General features: G+C 46.2%; 1 protein-coding gene and 1 long non-coding RNA gene across 4 annotated transcripts in view; one reads left to right on the top strand and one right to left on the bottom strand.

Annotated features, from left to right (window-relative positions):
- HCK (HCK proto-oncogene, Src family tyrosine kinase) overlaps positions 1-15,286 on the top strand; it is a 32,924-nt gene extending 17,638 nt beyond the window's left edge. For all 3 annotated transcript variants that reach the window (XM_081196265.1, XM_081196266.1, XM_081196264.1), the window contains 7 exons: positions 801-953; positions 1,587-1,739; positions 2,874-3,056; positions 6,060-6,136; positions 12,020-12,173; positions 13,193-13,324; positions 14,800-15,286. In XM_081196265.1, the coding sequence (XP_081052391.1) occupies positions 801-953; positions 1,587-1,739; positions 2,874-3,056; positions 6,060-6,136; positions 12,020-12,173; positions 13,193-13,324; positions 14,800-15,002 (1,055 nt within the window). In that variant the 3' untranslated portion in view covers positions 15,003-15,286. The remainder of the gene's footprint in view (positions 1-800; positions 954-1,586; positions 1,740-2,873; positions 3,057-6,059; positions 6,137-12,019; positions 12,174-13,192; positions 13,325-14,799) is intronic.
- LOC308588398 lies at positions 15,121-17,492 on the bottom strand. The gene is made up of 2 exons (XR_014008708.1): positions 16,683-17,492; positions 15,121-16,652 (listed from the first exon to the last, which is right to left on the bottom strand). It is a non-coding gene; the product is annotated as an uncharacterized lncRNA (long non-coding RNA).
- Between the last annotated feature and the right edge of the window lie 279 nt (positions 17,493-17,771).

The following is a 17,771-nucleotide window of genomic DNA, read 5'->3' as shown; positions in this document are numbered from 1 at the left end:
GGAACCAGGAACTTGTAGTTAGGTGTTTATTATATACAGTGGACTATTTACAGGAACAGAACACAGATCTTTAGCTTGCTCTCTCATACACAACTCACAACTCCTACACTGACACTGACCCACCGAACTAACAGTTAGTAGGCCATTAATTATCACTCCCTTGAGAGAGCTTGACCAATCAGGGAGCTGTCTCCATGCCTCTTTATCACCAGGCAGACTTACTCCTTCACATGACCTTTTGGCTGTCTGCCAAACCTTAATTGACTCTGTGTGAGTAGCTGCACGTACACAATTTACAAACAGGAATTGCATGTGAACTGTGGTTCGCTTGGCCAGCCCACCGGAAACACTTGCCAAGCTAAATAGGCATGAAGCGAGAGCAGTTGGTAAACAAACCATGGCTAACTTGTGGTTTGCTAAACAAACCATGGCTTGAGCCAGCCTCCCCCAGCCTGGTGCCCGCCAAACGTTGTGCACAACTCCCATAAGCTGTGTGGCTGGGGCTGATGGGAGTTGTAGTCCAAAACTTCAAGAGGGCATACCGGGTTGAGGAAGGCTGCCTTACACAAACCATGGTGTAGTGTTACATGCAAACCAGGTCATTGCACCCAGCCTGAGGCACACGGCAGATATCATCAGTAGTTTTATATGTTTCTCATTGAAGCTGGCTCCTTAGAAACACTCCCCTCCTCCCATTTATAATGGACTAGATCCGAAACCCCAAGAGCAGGTATGGGAGAACTGGTGAAATGGTTACGTGAACCTCCTTTTTCAGTTTGCATTCCTCCCTCTTGGCCCAGGTTCTTACTCCTTGTCTGTGCGAGATTTCGACAACCAGAAGAAAATGGAGACAGTGAAGCATTACAAGATTCGGACGCTGGACAGTGGCGGCTTCTACATTTCTGCTCGGAACACCTTCAGCAGCTTGCAGGAGCTGGTCAGCCATTATAAGGGTGAGCCTATCTTGGGTGCTCCCTGGAACGCCTCCATCTCACATAGGATGTCACATAGAGGAGGGAGAAAGGTTGTTTTCTGCTGCTCCAGAGAAGCGGACACGGAGCAATGGATCCAAACTACAAGAAAGAAGATTCCACCTAAACATTAGGAAGAACTTCCTGACAGTAAGAGCTGTTCGACAGTGGAATTTGCTGCCAAGGAGTGTGGTGGAGTCTCCTACTTTGGAGGTCTTTAAGCAGAGGCTTGACAACCATATGTCAGGAGTGCTCTGATGGTGTTTCCTGCTTGGCAGGGGGTTGGACTCGATGGCCCTTGTGGTCTCTTCCAACTCTATGATTCTATGATTCTATGATTCTATGATCTCTTTGTGACTGGCTCACGGTCACCCGGTGCGTTTTACAGCCAGGAGGGATTTGAACCCTGGTCTCCAAGGTCTCTAGTCCAGAACTCTAACCACTACTCCACGCCACTCTCTCACGTATCTGCGATGGGTTCATATCAAGGCTTCTCCATGGTGGCACAAGTGTAACAAAATTTGTGGTCCATTTGGAGCCTTGTTTCCAAAAGCGCCAGCCTGCAGCCTTGCCTTGGGATCCTGCAGGGTAGAATAACCTGTTGTTCTCTTCCAGGGCAAACTGATGGTCTTTGTCAAAAGCTGACTTACCCGTGTATCGCTCCGAAACCTCAGCAGCCCTGGGAGAAAGATGCCTGGGAAATCCCCCGCAGCTCTCTGAAGCTGGAGAAGAAACTGGGAGCTGGGCAATTCGGAGAAGTCTGGATGGGTAAGAATGTCGGAACCGGCCTGTCAAAGGATGAAGCGGAGGGTCTCCCTAGTCCTCTATGTTAGTTCCCTGTGATGGCCAGCCAGATGGGCTTCTGGGAAGCAGAGTTATACTGCCTCTGAACATGGAGGCCACATCTGGTAACCATCTGTTGCAGCCAATTCCATATGTTGTAATAATAATAATAATAATAATAATAATAATTTAAAATTATTCCAACAAAACACTAAAATACAATAACCTATTAAACATTAAAAGCTTCCCTAAACAGGGCTGCCTTCAGATGTCTTCTAAAAGTTTGGTAGTTGTTTTTCTCTTTGACATCTGGTGGGAGGGCGTTCCACAGGGCGGGTGCCACCACCGAGAAGGCCCTCTGCCTGGTTCCCTGTAGCTTTGCTTCTCGCAGCGAGGGAACCACCAGAAGGCCCTTGGCGCTGGACCTCAGTGTCTGGGGAGAACGATGGGAGTGGAGACACTCCTTCAGGTTTACTGGACCGAGGCCGTTTAGGGCTTTAAAAGTCAGCAGCAACACTTTGAATTGTGCTCGGAAACGTACTGGGAGCCAGTATAGGTCTTTCAAGACCAGTGTTATATGGTCTCGGCGGCCGCTTCCAGTCACCAGTCTAGCTGCTGCATTCTGGATTAGTTGTAGCTTCTTCATATGTTCATGAAGAAACCCCAGAAGAGTCTGGAACCGTGCTGCCTGATGTGCTAGCTTTCTAGATGCAGGGTGCTTCTGACACTGGGTCTTGCCAAATAACGTCCATAGGCTTTGGGGGCCTGTTGTTTTAGTCTAGAAACTGTTCTTACCTAAAGCTAAAGAATTCCGTAGCCCATTCCGCATTCTGCTTTTACACCGCACACCGTGCTTGCCTGGAAATCACAGACTGCACAACATCCCTGGGCATCAGTTAGCATAGTGTTTTGGATCTCATATGGTCTCCCTGGGTATGGTGATGGAAAGATCTATTTCCCATGATGGATAGCTCACTTGGTAAAGCATTGGACCCTTGAGCTCAGGCTCATGAGTTTGAGCCCCATGTTGGGCAAAAGGATTCCTGCATTTCAGGGCGTTGGAATGGACGATGCTCTGTGATTCTGCCGCTCTGAAACAGCCCCTTCTCTCCTCTCCAGCCACCTACAACATGCACACAAAAGTGGCCGTCAAAACCATGAAGCCAGGGAGCATGTCTGTGGAGGCCTTCCTGGAAGAGGCCAACATCATGAAGACCCTGCAGCACGACAAGCTGGTCAAGTTGCATGCCGTTGTGACCAAGGAGGAGCCCATTTACATCATCACCGAATACATGGAGAAAGGTGAGACGCAGGAAGGAGCGGAAGGTTCAGCAGCAGCCTTTGCCAACCTGGTCTCTCCAGATGTTTGGGGCTACAGACTCAGCCGGCACATCTGGAAGGTACCAGGTTGGTGAAGCCTGTTCCATCCCCAAGCTTCTGTCCCCAAAAGGAGGTTTTTGCAAAAGGCACCTGCCCCAACAATACCTTTTTCACTCGTCCTTCTCTTTTTTTACTTTTTAAAATAATTTTTTATTGGAAATTTTATTTACAACATAACATAAACCCACCACCACCCCCAATACAGAAATCCACCCTCATTAAACGTGAACATAACATACAATAAACATAACATACAACAATACAAACAACCAAATAAAAAAAAATTTCCTTCCTGTAGCACCTTAAAGACCAACTAAGTTAGTTCTTGGTATAAGCTTTCGTGTGCATGCACACTTCTTCAGATTCTTCAGGTATCTGAAGAAGTGTGCATGCACACGAAAGCTTATACCAAGAACTAACTTAGTTGGTCTTTAAGGTGCTACTGGAAGGAATTTTTTTTATTTTGACTTTGGCAGACCAACACGGCAACCTATCTGTAACTGGAACCAAATAAAAGACTTCCTTTATCCTGTATCTGGCCTCCTTGTTTACTTCTTATAAGCTGTTTCCTTTATGAGTAATTATTAAGATTTTTCTAATTATAACTTGAATATCCACAAAGTCTCCTGCAGACATTAATTGAAACAAGTTCCAGGTATGTATTTTAGGGCACTGTTTTGTGAAGTATTCTCTGCATTTCCCCCATGCTTTTTGAAACTCTTGTCTAGTGTAATCTCTCATTGCCTCTGTTAATCTAGCCAGTTCAATATACTCTAACAGTTTGTCTTGCCATTCCTTTTTTTCACTCCTCCTCCTCTGTTTTCAGCCTTCTCATCACAATCAAGAAGGCTAGAAAATGGAAACTTTTTTTAAAAGCAACATGAAACCCGAGTTCCTTAAGAATCGGGGTTATTGCCTTGTTTTTGGCAGCAGGCAGCCTTCCTCACTGTCTCCCAGCATCTACAGGGCTGGTACAATTTAGCAGCATTCTGCGGAGGCGCCGTCAGCTCCTAGCACATGAGTGCCACATGCTAATGAGGTTGCGCAGGATGCAGCACGCAGCTGGGAGGAAGAGATAGCTGGGTGGGGAGCAGCAGGAGAAGGTGGAGGAAGAAGATACTAGAATTGCAGAGTTAGAAGGGACTCCCGGGGTCATCTAGTCCAACCCCCTTCAATACAGGAATCGCAGCTGAAGCATCCCTGACAGGTGGCCACCCAACCTCTGCTTAGAAACCTCCAAGGAAGGAGAGTCCACCGCCTTCTGAGGGAGTCTGTTCCGCTGTCTAGAATCTCCTTTCTTGTAACTTGAATGCATTCGTTCAGGTCCTGCCCTCTGGGGCAGCAGAAAACAAGTTTCTCCATCTTTCATGCAACAGTCCTTAAGATAATAAGAATAAGAATTTATTCTGGGCTGCATCAATAGGAGTATAGCATCTAGATCAAGGGAAGTAATAGTGCCACTGTATTCTGCTCAGGTCAGACCTCACCTGGAGTACTGTGTCCAGTTCTGGGCACCACAGTTCAAGAAGGACACTGACAAACTGGAACGTGTCCAGAGGAGGGCAACCAGAATGGTCAAAGGCCTGGAAACGATGCCTTATGAGGAACGGCTAAGGGAGCTGGGCATGTTTAGCCTGGAGAAGAGGAGGTTAAGGGGTGGTATGATAGCCATGTTCAAAGATATAAAAGGATGTCACATAGAGGAGGGAGAAAGGTTGTTTTCTGCTGCTCCAGAGAAGCGGACACGGAGCAATGGATCCAGACTACAAGAAAGAAGATTCCACCTAAACATTAGGAAGAACTTCCTGACAGTAAGAGCTGTTTGACAGTGGAATTTGCTGCCAAGGAGTGTGGTGGAGTCTCCTTCTTTGAAGGTCTTTAAGCAGAGGCTTGACAACCATATGTCAGGAGTGCTCTGATGGTGTTTCCTGCTTGGCAGGGGGTTGGACTCGATGGCCCTTGTGGTCTCTTCCAACTCTATGATTCTATGATTCTATGATTCTACCCCGCCCTCCCCAGCCAAGACCGGGCTCAGGGCGGCTAACACCAGATATAAAACACTTGATTGAAATACAACTTTAAAAAACAAGATTAAAATAACAACATTAAAATGCAGCCTCATTTCTGCAGAAACTCCCAAAAAAAAAAAAATTGGGGATGAAAATGTCAAATCTTCACCAAGGCTAACTATCCAGACTGGTCCTACGTGGACCAGAAAAAAGCCAGGGAAGTCCCCAAATAGGAGTTCCATCACAGAAGAAAAAAGGGGAAAAGAAAGAGGGGAAGGGGATCAAGTTGATTCCAAGCCAAAGGCCAGGCGGAACAACTCTTTCTTACAGGCCCTGCAGGGCCCTGGTCTCATGAGACAGAGCATTCCACCAGGCTGGGGCCAGTGTTGAAAAGGCCCTGGCTCTGGTTGAGGCTAATCTGACTTCCTTAGGGACCTCTAGTGTGTTGCTATTTATGGACCTTAAGGTGCTTCATGGGGCATCCCGGGATATTTGAAGTCAGATATTATGAAAGTGCCTTTACCTCTAAGGTGGGAATAAGCCCCTCTGGAACAAAGGCGATTACTCCAGAGTCCAGATGCAGAAGACTCGGCTGCATCCTTGAGAGGCCACCTTACCAGATGTCCCTGCAAAACTCTTTGGTGCTAATTATGATATAGGGCAGCTTTTCCCAACCTGGTGCCCTCCAGCCATTTTGGATTACAACTCCCACCAGCCCCTGGGAAAGGCTGATTATAGGGAGACAGGGTGGGGTAAGCCCGTGTCTCTGAGCATCCAGACAGCCCATGTCTATGTGAGCCTGGGAACGAAGTATGTGCTGCCCCACTGAGCAATGGGTCCCTTCCTAATGGAAGATCTAGCCCCCTCTGAAGAACACAATGGACAGCGCCCTGATGGGTTTCTTTCCTCTCCGCAGGCAGTTTGCTGGATTTCCTGAAGAGTGATGAGGGTCACAAACAGCAGCTCCCTGTATTGATAGACTTCTGTGCCCAGGTGAGTGTGACCTGAAAAAGAGACCTGCTACTGGATCAGGCCAAAGGGAGCTCATCCAGTCTAGCATCCTTTTCTCTCTCTCTCTCTTTAAAAAAAAAATTAATTCATTTTTCATTTTCATTCATTACATACATCTCAAATTCTTAACGTTTACTATATATTCCTCCCTCTCCCCCCCCCGACTTGCGTTTCTGGTTTGTTTCTATTTTCATCCACTTTGCTATCTCTCTACAGAAAAGGTTATTAATAACATAACATCAAACCTATAAACCTAAAAATAAAATTAACTACATCATCTTATTTCACCATCTTCTAAACATTTTCTGATGCTAATAATGTGAATGTTTATTTAAATCCTGCCATCAAGTCTATTGACTTTGTTTCTGCAAATATACAATATGAATGGTTCCCAATCTTTTTCAAAGTCTCTGTTGTCTTTTTCTCTTAGTTTTTCTGTCATTTTTGCCAGTTCTGCATAGTTCATCAACTTCTCTTCCCATTGTTCTTTAGTTGGTATTTCTCCAGGCTTCCAATTTTGTGCAGTCAACATTCTTGCTGCTGTAGTGGCATACATAAATAAAGTCCTCATTTCTTTTGTATTCAGTGTATCTGAAGAAGTGTGCATGCACACGAAAGCTCATACCAAGAACTAACTTAGTTGGTCTTTAAGGTGCTACTGGAAGGAATTTTTTTATTTTGACTATGGCAGACCAACACGGCTACCTATCTGTAACTGGAACTCATTTCTTTTGGTATGTCTTGACCTAAAATACCTAATATAGCATCCTTTTCTCACAGTGGCCAACCAATGCTTGTGACAAACACACAAGTAGTACTTGGATCTCTCCCCTCCCGTGGTCTCCAGGATTTAGAAGCCTAGTAGCCATTGATAGCCCTCTTCTCAATGAATTTGTCTCATCCTCGTTTAAAGTTGCTGGCCACCCCTGCCTCCAGTGGCAGCATGTTCTGTAGTTGGCAGGAGTGCGTGCAGGAGCCAGGCCCTGTGACCAATAGGACTTTGCAGGACTGGGGCCTTCCTGACTTTGTTCTAGAGAGGCAAGGCACGGCCACACAGGTGAGGCCACTTGGTAACTCACAGCACCTGGTGGCAAGAGCCGGGAAGGGATATAAGGTCAGCATTTCTTTGCCACAGCAACACGCTTCCTGCCTTGCTGTGTTTGGCTTCTTGCTTCCTGATCCTTGAACCTCAGCTTCTTGACTCCCTGCTTCCTGATCCTTGGACCCCTGACTTCGTGACTCCTTGCTTCCTGATCCTTGGACCCCTGACTTCGTGACTCCTTGCTTCCTGATCCTTGGACCCCTGACTTCATGACTCCCTGCTTCCTGATCCTCGGACCCCTGACTTCGTGACTCCCTGCTTCTTGACCCTCGGACCCTTGACCTCGCGACTCCCTGCTTCCTGATCCTTGGACCCCTGACTTCGTGACTCCCTGCTTCCTGATCCTTGGACCCCTGACTTCGTGACTCCTTGCTTCTTGATCCTCGGAGCCTTGACTTTGTGACTCCTTGCTTCCTGACCCTCGGAACCTTGGCTTCTTGATTCCCAGTTCTCTGACCCTTGGACTCTTGGCTTCCTGGCTTCTGGACCCCCGTTCCTGCTCCCACCCCGCCATCTTGCCCCTGGTCCTGACGTCCCCTGCCGGGCCTTCGATCGCCCGTGAACAGGACCGTGACAGTAGTTTTAACTTTACGGGAAAGGGCTTCCTTTCTTTCCTCCCAAGTCTGTCCTCTCATAACTATAGACAAGAGACACTTTTTAAAGCCTGACCCAAGGTGACTCAACCCAGTGGAGTCTCTATTCCCTCTGCAGGGCAGGGTAATCCCAGCTAGAATTCCACACCTGTCCTCCATCCTGGGCAGCCAAGGAGCTCCTGCAAAACTGCGTAGAATCATAGAATTGCAGAGTTGGACCACAAGACTCGTCTAGTCCAGCAGTGCAGGAATGTTTCACCTGACATGTGGCTGAAACCCAAGACCCTGAGCTTAAGAGTCTCATGCTTTACAAACTGAGCTATTCCAGTTACAGATAGGTAGCCGTGTTGGTCTGCCATAGTCAAAATAAAAAAATTCCTTCCTGTAGCACCTTAAAGACCAACTAAGTTAGTTCTTGGTATGAGCTTTCGTGTGCATGCACACTTCTTCAGATACACAGAAGAAGTGTGCATGCACACGAAAGCTTATACCAAGAACTAACTTAGTTGGTCTTTAAGGTGCTACAGGAAGGAATTTTTTTATTTTGAGCTATTCCACCTCTTGAATTTATTCAGTTGACGGTAAACTTGTCCAGCTACTAAAAAGTCCGCAGTGCTGCAGCCTTTCTTTATAGGGTGTCAATCATTTTGGGCACCCCTTTCTGAACCTTTTACAACTCTGCAATATTCTTCTGGACAGGGGCAATGCCACCCCACCTCTACCTGAGCCTCCCTTACCTGGTTTGTGTTGTGGCACACGCAAAGTGGCAGTGGCAAGTTCTGGTGAGTTCTTGCCAGAAGCCGGTACTGCTACTGGTGCCACTTCTCTGCCAGCCTGGTGGTGCGGCCTTCTTGGGCTTCTGCCCTACTTTTTGAGGCCAGGTGGCTAAAACTGTGCAGAGGATTCCAAATGCAGTCGTACCCTAGATTCGTACGACGGCAATATGTTTCGCTCACTGCCCAAAACAATTCTGCGAGGATTGTCCCACCTGTTCAGGGCCAAAGAAGCTGTCCAACAGGTCTTTGGGTGTGTGTGGGTCATTGGGCCATGCCAGCCGCAATGGCTGCTGGGAGTTGGAGTCCTGCGACATCTGAAGTGCCACAGGTTCCTTCCCCTGTCCCTGCATGAGCAACCCTGCAGATGTGAGAGTTCCTAGGCTTAGAGACCCTCCAGTGGGTTCCTAACACCAGGCACCACTTCGTTGGTGGAGTTTCATTGCATTTAATATCTAGGGATGTGAGAGCGTTGGGCCATGGTTGTGAGAACCCATTGTTTCCCGCAGTGATGCAGATTTGAATAGGCAAATCTGCCTAGTGTGCTTTCTTTGTTTGCATTGACTCCTAAGGAAGTAGGAAACCTGGAACGGGTCCAAGGGCATTTCCTTCCTCGGGGTCTCCCTCCGCTGCGGAACAAGGAGGCCTTTGTCACAACGGTCTGTGCTCTCCCTCCCTCCACCAAACCCAGTCCATCAAAAGAGCAGGTGTGCCCAGGGTGCCATCCGTCTTGCTTAGGTTGGTGGGGCTGACAGTTAACCCCTTAGATTCAGGTCTCTGCGGAGCCGCAGAGACATGTCGTCCGATAATCGCTCAATGTGAATCTCCGGACCAGGAAGTTTTGAGTCAAAATCTTTCCTCACCTATGACATTACATGGTTTTCGACAAGCTGCTCTTAGGGCGTAGAATCATAGAATTGTAGAGTTGGGACCCTGAGCGTCATCTAGATGCAGGAATCTCAGCTAAAGCATCCATGACAGATGGCCACGCAACATCTGCTTAAAAACCTCCAAGGAAGGAAAGTCCACAACCTCCCGAGGGAGACTGTTCCACTGTCAATCAGCTCTTAAGGCCAGAAAGTTCTTCCTGATGTTGAGTTGGAATCTCCTTTTTTGTAACCTGAAGCCCTGGGTTCGAGTCCTACCCTCCAGAGCAAGAGAAAACAAGATTGCTCCTTCTTCCATGTGACAACCCTTAAGATATTTGAAGATGGCTCTCATATCGGCTCTTAAGTCTCCTCTTTTCCAGACTAAGCATACCCAACTCTCTCAACTGTTCCTTATAAGGCTTGGTTTCCAAACCCTTGATCGTGGTCGCTGTCCTCTGCACTCGTTCAGCTTGTCAACATCCTTCTTAAATTGTGGTGCCCAGAATTGGACACAGTATTCCAGGTGTGGTCTGACCAAGGCAAAATACAGTGGTACTATTACTTCCCATGACCTGGACACTATACTTTTGTAAAATCGCATTAGTGTTTTTTGCTGCTGCATCACACTGTTGACTCTTGCTAAGCTTGTGGTCTACTAAGATCCCTAAATCCTTTTCCCGTGTACTACTGGCATCTTCGGGTACAAGTAGTTATACTTTCAACTGGGTTTATAATGCTGTTTCTGGGTTTGGAGTTGCCTTATTTGACTCTCACCATAGTTGAGAATGAACATAGTTCTTTGGGGTTTGGACGGTACAGCAAGCTGCAGTTGACTGAAGCTTTAGAAGTTCTCATGACTTGCACGGTGGGAAGAGAAGGTGTTATTTATCAACCAGCCCATAATTTCTCAACCTCACCTTACAGGGTTGTTGTAATGGCGCAGTGGGGAGAAGCATGAGCCCCTCCTTGTGCGTCTCAGAGGAAACATAATAAGTGAAAAGGAATCCTGCCTGCCGCAGTTCTCATCAGCATCACAAATCTCTCTCCTTCACTTATTTATTAATGTAAATTATTATTTATTTCATTTATTAACCGGCTTCCCATGAGGCACCCCAAAGCAATTTAATTTTTAAGTGTGACGCGGCAGCTAAAAAAGCCAATGCAATTCTGGGCTGCATCAATAGGAGTATAGCATCTAGATCAAGGGAAGTAATAGTGCCACTGTATTCTGCTCTGCTCAGACCTCACCTGGAGTACTGTGTCCAGTTCTGGGCACCACAGTTCAAGAAGGACACCGACAAACTGGAACGTGTCCAGAGGAGGGCAACCAAAATGGTCAAAGGCCTGGAAACGATGCCTTATGAGGAACGGCTAAGGGAGCTGGGCATGTTTAGCCTGCAGAAGAGGAGGTTAAGGGGTGATATGATAGCCATGTTCAAATATATAAAAGGATGTCACATAGAGGAGGGAGAAAGGTTGTTTTCTGCTGCTCCAGAGAAGCGGACACGGAGCAATGGATCCAAACTACAAGAAAGAAGATTCCACCTAAACATTAGGAAGAACTTCCTGACAGTAAGAGCTGTTTGACAGTGGAATTTGCTGCCAAGGAGTGTGGTGGAGTCTCCTGCTTTGGAGGTCTTTAAGCAGAGGCTTGACAACCATATGTCAGGAGTGCTCTGATGGTGTTTCCTGCTTGGCAGGGGGTTGGACTCAATGGCCCTTGTGGTCTCTTCCAACTCTACGATTCTATGATTCTAATATAGCAAGGTATATCCAACTGTTGCATACTAGAAGGGTCAGCCGGTGTCTTGATTTGCTGTTCTGTTGTGGAGGCTGCATTGGTTTGCATTTGGGCAGGGGGCATGAGACTTGTTCCATTTATCAGTGTTTGTAAGAAGAAAAAGGTTCTGACCTCCCTTTGTCGCCTCAGCCTGGTCCTCAGGACCCTTGTCGGCATAAAAGTGTCCACGAGAAAAGTATCTTTGCAGAGTACTTTCTGCTTTTATTCTTAAAAGTCTTTCTGCAAAAGCGACTGACCAACTGTACACACATCAACACTACCAGCTTTCACTAACCAACCAACCAACCAACCAACCAACCCAACCAAACGCCAAACTAACATTTCTCACTCTATATATACCACCCGGTGCAGACCGCTGACTCATGCAGACCCAGCTTTTTTAGGCATTAAAGAAACAGCGGCCAATTTTTAGCCATGGCACCATTAACATCGTCTGGACGCAAATTCCTCCCCCCAAAGGCGGGAATTCCGTGCAACTGCAAGAAAACTTGTTTAAGGAAAGCTGCAGACTTTGCAGGTCACCCTTGATTTCATTTTACAGAACATACTCTCCAGAGGCTGCTGCAAAGATTTACTGGGGCTGTGGAGGGATGTGAACTCAGTTCTAAGGGTGTGTCTAGTGAACCCAAGTGGTACTCTCAGCACACCAGTCATTTATGTTGTCCCAACCTCCCTAGGTGCTGCACTATCGCTCCCCTTACAACAGATCTATCTCTCTTTACTGCAGATTGCAGAAGGCATGGCTTTCATTGAGAAGCGAAACTACATCCACCGGGACTTGAGAGCTGCCAACATCTTGGTCTCGGCCATGCTGGTGTGCAAGATTGCCGATTTTGGCTTGGCTCGGGTGATTGACGACAACGAATACACAGCCCGGGAAGGTGCAAAGAGAGGCTTTTTGTATGCTTGGTTGCACAAGCCAGCCCCTCCTGCTTTTGTCCTGTCAGTCTTTCTGTGTACAGTATGCATTAGGGTTTAGACACTTGATAAGGATGGAGGGCACAGAAATTTCAATCCAGTTTGCACTGAAGGCAGACCTACCCAATTTGCACTTTCCGAAGCAACATGCGAACCAAAATTCACACTTCTCCGAATTTTGCAAGGCGGTTCTCTGGAGTACTCTGAACAATCACAGGCAACACACAGCTAATAATGTTCTAACAAAATATTTGTAACAATTCTTAAACAGAAAAAATGTGAAAAGAGTCACAAATAATAGAAGTCAATCAATGTTGCATGAACAAAATTAGAAAATGTAGTCAATCAGTATCAAAGAGGCAAACAAAGCCTTTCCACAGTCACAATCCTGTAACCGTGCGGTAATGGATGTTCCAAACGTAGCAATTCTGAAACAGAAAATATGTAATGGAGTCACAAATAATAGAAGTCAATCAATGTTGCATGAACAAAACTAGAAAATGTAGTCAATCAGTATCAAAGAGGCAAACAAAGCCTTTCAACAGTCACAGTCCTGTAGCCGTTCCAGACGTAAAACAGTTTTTCCGGATGACGAACTGTTTCGACAGTCACTCTTCATCAGCGAATAAATGGTCCTAACAGGTACATCAAGTAGCCAAGGATCAGTATTCACTTAGAAGTGTAGTAAGCTGATATTCTATGGAATAAACCCGCATAGCTTATTACTTGCTTTTTCTCTAAACTAAAAAGTCCCGAACACTGCATCCGGAGGAGAATCGCTTCATCCACTTTAGGATGCAGCTTCACGAACCTTTAGGAGCCAGATTTCCTTGCAGTAAAAGACTAGTAGTGCAGGCTCTTGCCTGTGTCCACAATGCAGTTTGGAAAGCAAACCTGTTATCTGCTGATAAGCCACTTCTTGCCGCGCATACCATGCCACCTTTCTGAGCCTCACCTTCTTTGTTTTGACCATCCTGGGCAGGTGCCAAGTTTCCCATCAAGTGGACTGCGCCCGAAGCCATCAACTACGGCTCCTTCACAATAAAGTCTGACATCTGGTCTTTTGGGATCCTCCTGATGGAGATCATTACCTATGGGCGGACCCCATACCCAGGTGCGTAATAAGAAAAGTCTCTTTGCAGGCACCCACACCAAACATTTAAGGCACATGGCTTTTCCTTGAAACTGTACTTTGTTAAGAGTGAGTTTGAGGCGTAAGCTGCAGTTCTCGAGAATCTTGGGGGGAAGCTGTGACTGTTAAAGTGCTATCAATATTCTTTAGATACAGTATATGGTGCAGTTTTGATGTTCAAGTCTCCAGATTTTTTTGGCTCATGGATACTTGGTGGAAAGGAGGAGCAAGGGGTGGTGATGGTCGCAGAGAACCCCACAATAACTTTAAGGGCTGGGACAGCTAGGTAGTTATCCACCCTTGTTAGAAACAAACGTCCAAATAGCTCCACCAAGAGATCTTAGTTTAATAAGAATAGCATCCTGGTCAAGCTTCCAAGAGGAATTAGCTGGGAAATAAACTGCTTAGGCAAGAAAACAATTTAACTTCTTGGATGGGGCTATTTTAAACTGCCCGATTAAATATGGGAGATTGTTTACCAAATACAACCATGTGCTCTCAAAAATCTCTGTTTGGCAGCTTTGTATGTTCATATTTTCATGCAGTGTTCCAACTTTTCTGCTTTCAGAAGGGATGTTATTTGGTGAGCAGATGGGTCCAATTTTACTCCGTTTTTTAGTGGGCGATATCCAATGCATTTGTTTCCATTAGCAGAAGGACTGCACTAGCACATCCAAAATTCTCCACCCTCCACCCCCGAATGTGGGCTGGGCCCTCCTCAAATCTGCTACAAAGGGTTGGGGGCAACTCCTAGAACAGATTTAGGAAGCACTCAGGGGAAGGAGAAGGGATGCGGGTGGCGCTGTGGGTTAAACCACAGAGCCTAGGATTTGCCGATCAGAAGGTCGGCGGTTCGAATCCCCGTGACGGGGTGAGCTTCCGTTGCTCGGTCCCTGCTCCTGCCAACCTAGCAGTTCGAAAGCACGTCAAAGTGCAAGTAGATAAATAGGTACTGCTCCGGCGGGAAGGTAAACGGCGTTTCCGTGCGCTGCTCTGGTTCGCCAGAAGCAGCTTAGTCATGCTGGCCGCATGACCCGGACGCTGTACGCCGGCTCCCTCGGCCAAGAAAGAGAGATGAGCGCCGCAACCCCAGAGTTGTCCGCGACTGGACCTAATGGTCAGGGGTCCCTTTACCTTTACCTACAGGGGAAGGAGAGGAGAAAGGTTCAAGTGCACAAGGAGAAATCATTGTGCTGATGGAATGAGTCACATAGCTCTGCTTTGGATGCAACCCTTAGCTTCTACAAGTCCATAGGAACCTAGGAATGCTGTCAGAGCATTGGTCTACCTAGCTTAGCATTGCCTACAATGACTGGCAGCTTCTCTCCAATATTTCAGGGCTGGGATCTCTCTCAGCCCAACCTGGAGGTGCTGGGAACGGAACCTAGGACCCTCTGTGTGCAATGCAGGTACACAACCACTGAGCGATGGTTTCTCTCCCTTCCGTTTGAATTCAGGGATGTCGCACCAGGAAGTGATCCGTGCCCTAGAGCGCGGCTATCGGATGCCACGCACGGAGGGCTGCCCAGAGGAGCTCTATGAAGTGATGATGCAGTGCTGGAAACGCAAGCCTGAGGACCGCCCGACGTTCGAGTACAATCAGAGCATCCTGGAGGACTTCTTCACTGCCACCGAAAGCCAGTACCAGCAGCAGCCTTAAAGGAGGCGGAGGACCAGACAGCAGAGTGGGACAGTCACTGCAATACGATGCTTGAGAGAGAGCCAGTGTTTGATGTCAAGATCCCCCTGTGGCTTAGGCAAAAGTAGCTGCCTCCATCTTGGGAGCTCACAAAGGAACATTTTATTGACTGCTGTTGGGAGACAGGACTGTACTTGATGGACCCTCAAGACGATCCGACATAAGCAATTGTTGTGCTCATAGCTAAAATGCCTTTTTAAAAACTCCATTCAGTAGATGCCATTTCTGCTGAAGCATGCCATGCACTTTTTGTCTCAAGGTTTTGTTGCCTGCTAGAAAACCACTGGCTGTTGCTCTAGAAGTGTCTGGTGTGTGTGTGTGTGTGTGTGTGTGCGTGCGTGTGTGTGCGTGTGTGTGTGAGAGAGAGAGAGAGAGAGAGAGAGAGAGAGAGAGAGAGAGGGAAAGAGAGAGAGATTGTCATTTGACGGGCGTGGAATGCAAGAGAATCTGACTAATTGACCAGCCAAATAATATTATAAATATACAGTACCACTACTTACAGGCATTCTAACTAAGCTTGCCACCTCTTTCTTAATGCAAAGGATGGTTGCTTATTTAGCAGTATGAAATTTTAATTCTGGATAGGAATCTGTTCCCTGAAATAAACCACAGATGGTGAGCCTAATTGGCTTATATTGATCGCAGGAGCCCTGGTAGCAAGGAGATTAAATCCTAAACTATTCTAATCAATGTATTATTTACAGGTTATAATATTATAGAAATATCACTGTATGCCAACAATATTCAAGGGAACAAACTGTTATTCCTGGTTTTTACTTGGAGTGCCAGGGGAGGTCTGACTGTTACAGACAAAATGAACACATAATGAGAAGCAGGTTTATTTTTTAATTATGGTTGCAGTTGTGTGTGTTTGTGAATCTAGATTCCTGAAGTAGGAAGGAGTTGCTTCTACCCTATCTTTCAACTTGAATAAAGCCATGATGGCATTAAAAGGGCACTGAAATGCTATCCTTAGATTCATGGAATACCTGACTGCAGTCAAATATCAGGCAACTCTGCTGCCAGTCAGAGTAAACAATATGCAGCTGGGTAGAGAAACAGTCTGCCCTGGTACAAGGTGACTTCCTACAACCATTACAGGTGGACTGGACATTTGTATGGTCTTTCTTGTGCTGAATCAGGAGTTTGCAAGACTCTTGTGGCTTAGGCACCCTTTGATCCTTGTGCAAGAGAAAGGGCACTAAGACCACATCTGTTCACAAGAGCAGGACTGCACTGTTTTCACAGTTGCATTTCAAGTTTGGGGCGTATGTATTTTTATAGAAAATTCCCAAACCAGGTAACAATAAAACAACATAGAAAATAGAACTGCAAAGTTGCAGAATCCTAAAACATAAAAGATTGAAAGAATGAGATTTTTTTAAAAAAAATATGGCAGAGAAGTAGCATAAGGAGCAATAATGGATCAGTGACAGCTCAGTGTATATTTGGAAAAGATGACCTCAGTAGATCTCCTCCCAAAGAAGTCCCACCTCCTCCTTAGGGCTGTCCCCACTGCCCAATCCCTTACCCCTCCCAGACCCAATACAAACGGAGGGAGTGTGGAATTCCTTCACCTGCCTACTATTCTCTCTCTCTCTCTCTCTCTCTCTCTCTCTCTCTCTCTCTCTCTCTCTGGACCAGAGGGAGAATGGAAAACCAGTCAAGGCTGCTGTCCCATCTACATGATCTTGCACGCTCAGAGGAGTGGCGGAGCCAGGAAGCTCTGGGGGTTGACAATGCCCCCCCCCCAAGAAAAAGAGTGTGGATAATGAAAGTTGACCAACAATGCTGCCCCCTGCCGTTGACCGTTATCAGATAAAAGAGCATATTAAAGTAATTCGGAATAAAAATTAGCCAGTTAAATATCCATATATCTAGGTTCTATCATTTCGAATTCAAGGTAGGTAGATTTCATGCCAAATTATACATTTTCACAGTTGGGATTAAAAGGGGGTGGGGAGCTGCCAAAGGGTTATTTCAGCAAAAGGGCTATATCCGTTTCCTCTTCCCTCCACCCATCTGCTCTGCAATTTTGTTGATGTTTTTCTTTAAAAGTTAAATTAAAATATACAGATATTTTATCTAGTGTAGAAGAGAACTTTGCACTTTTCACACATCCTTCGTGTCTGCCCATTTTGTTTGTATCTTTGTGATGTCATCTGGTGAGCTGTCCACGGGCTGGACCCAGAGCAGGTGAAATCCAGAACCTCCACAACTTGGGATGTTTGCATTTTTAATGCCAGTGAAAGTTGAGGAAATACTTTCCGCAGATAAACAGAAGCACCCTTACAGCCGGCCTCTGCCTTGTCCTCATTTTCTGCCTGAGCTTAACAGCTCTGCAAAACTAGGATGCTCCGTAATAAATAAAATAGGATTTGTTTCAGGATATTTTGAAATGTTGGGATGTAAACTTTTTTGCACGTTTTGCAATGATAAAAATGTTAAGAAATCAAACATTTGTGTATGTATGTGATTTGGACACGGGCTGTGATAATTTTGGAACAGTGCATTTGGAAGTGTAGCAGGAACCCCCCCCCCTAATCATTCAGTTTGTACAAACTTCACACACACACACACACACACACACACACACACACACTCACACTACGCTTCTGTTATAAATTCATAGAAAATCAACCATACATCGGATTTGTACTGTTCCACTTATATTTTACCTCATGAAGGAAGGACTATAAAATGGGGAAGGTTTGATACAGGACAGCCATA

Source organism: Podarcis bocagei (assembly GCF_964188305.1).
Source record: "Podarcis bocagei genome assembly, chromosome: 5".
Lineage (NCBI taxonomy): Eukaryota > Metazoa > Chordata > Lepidosauria > Squamata > Lacertidae > Podarcis > Podarcis bocagei.
This window is presented reverse-complemented; position numbering and strand designations above follow the sequence as displayed.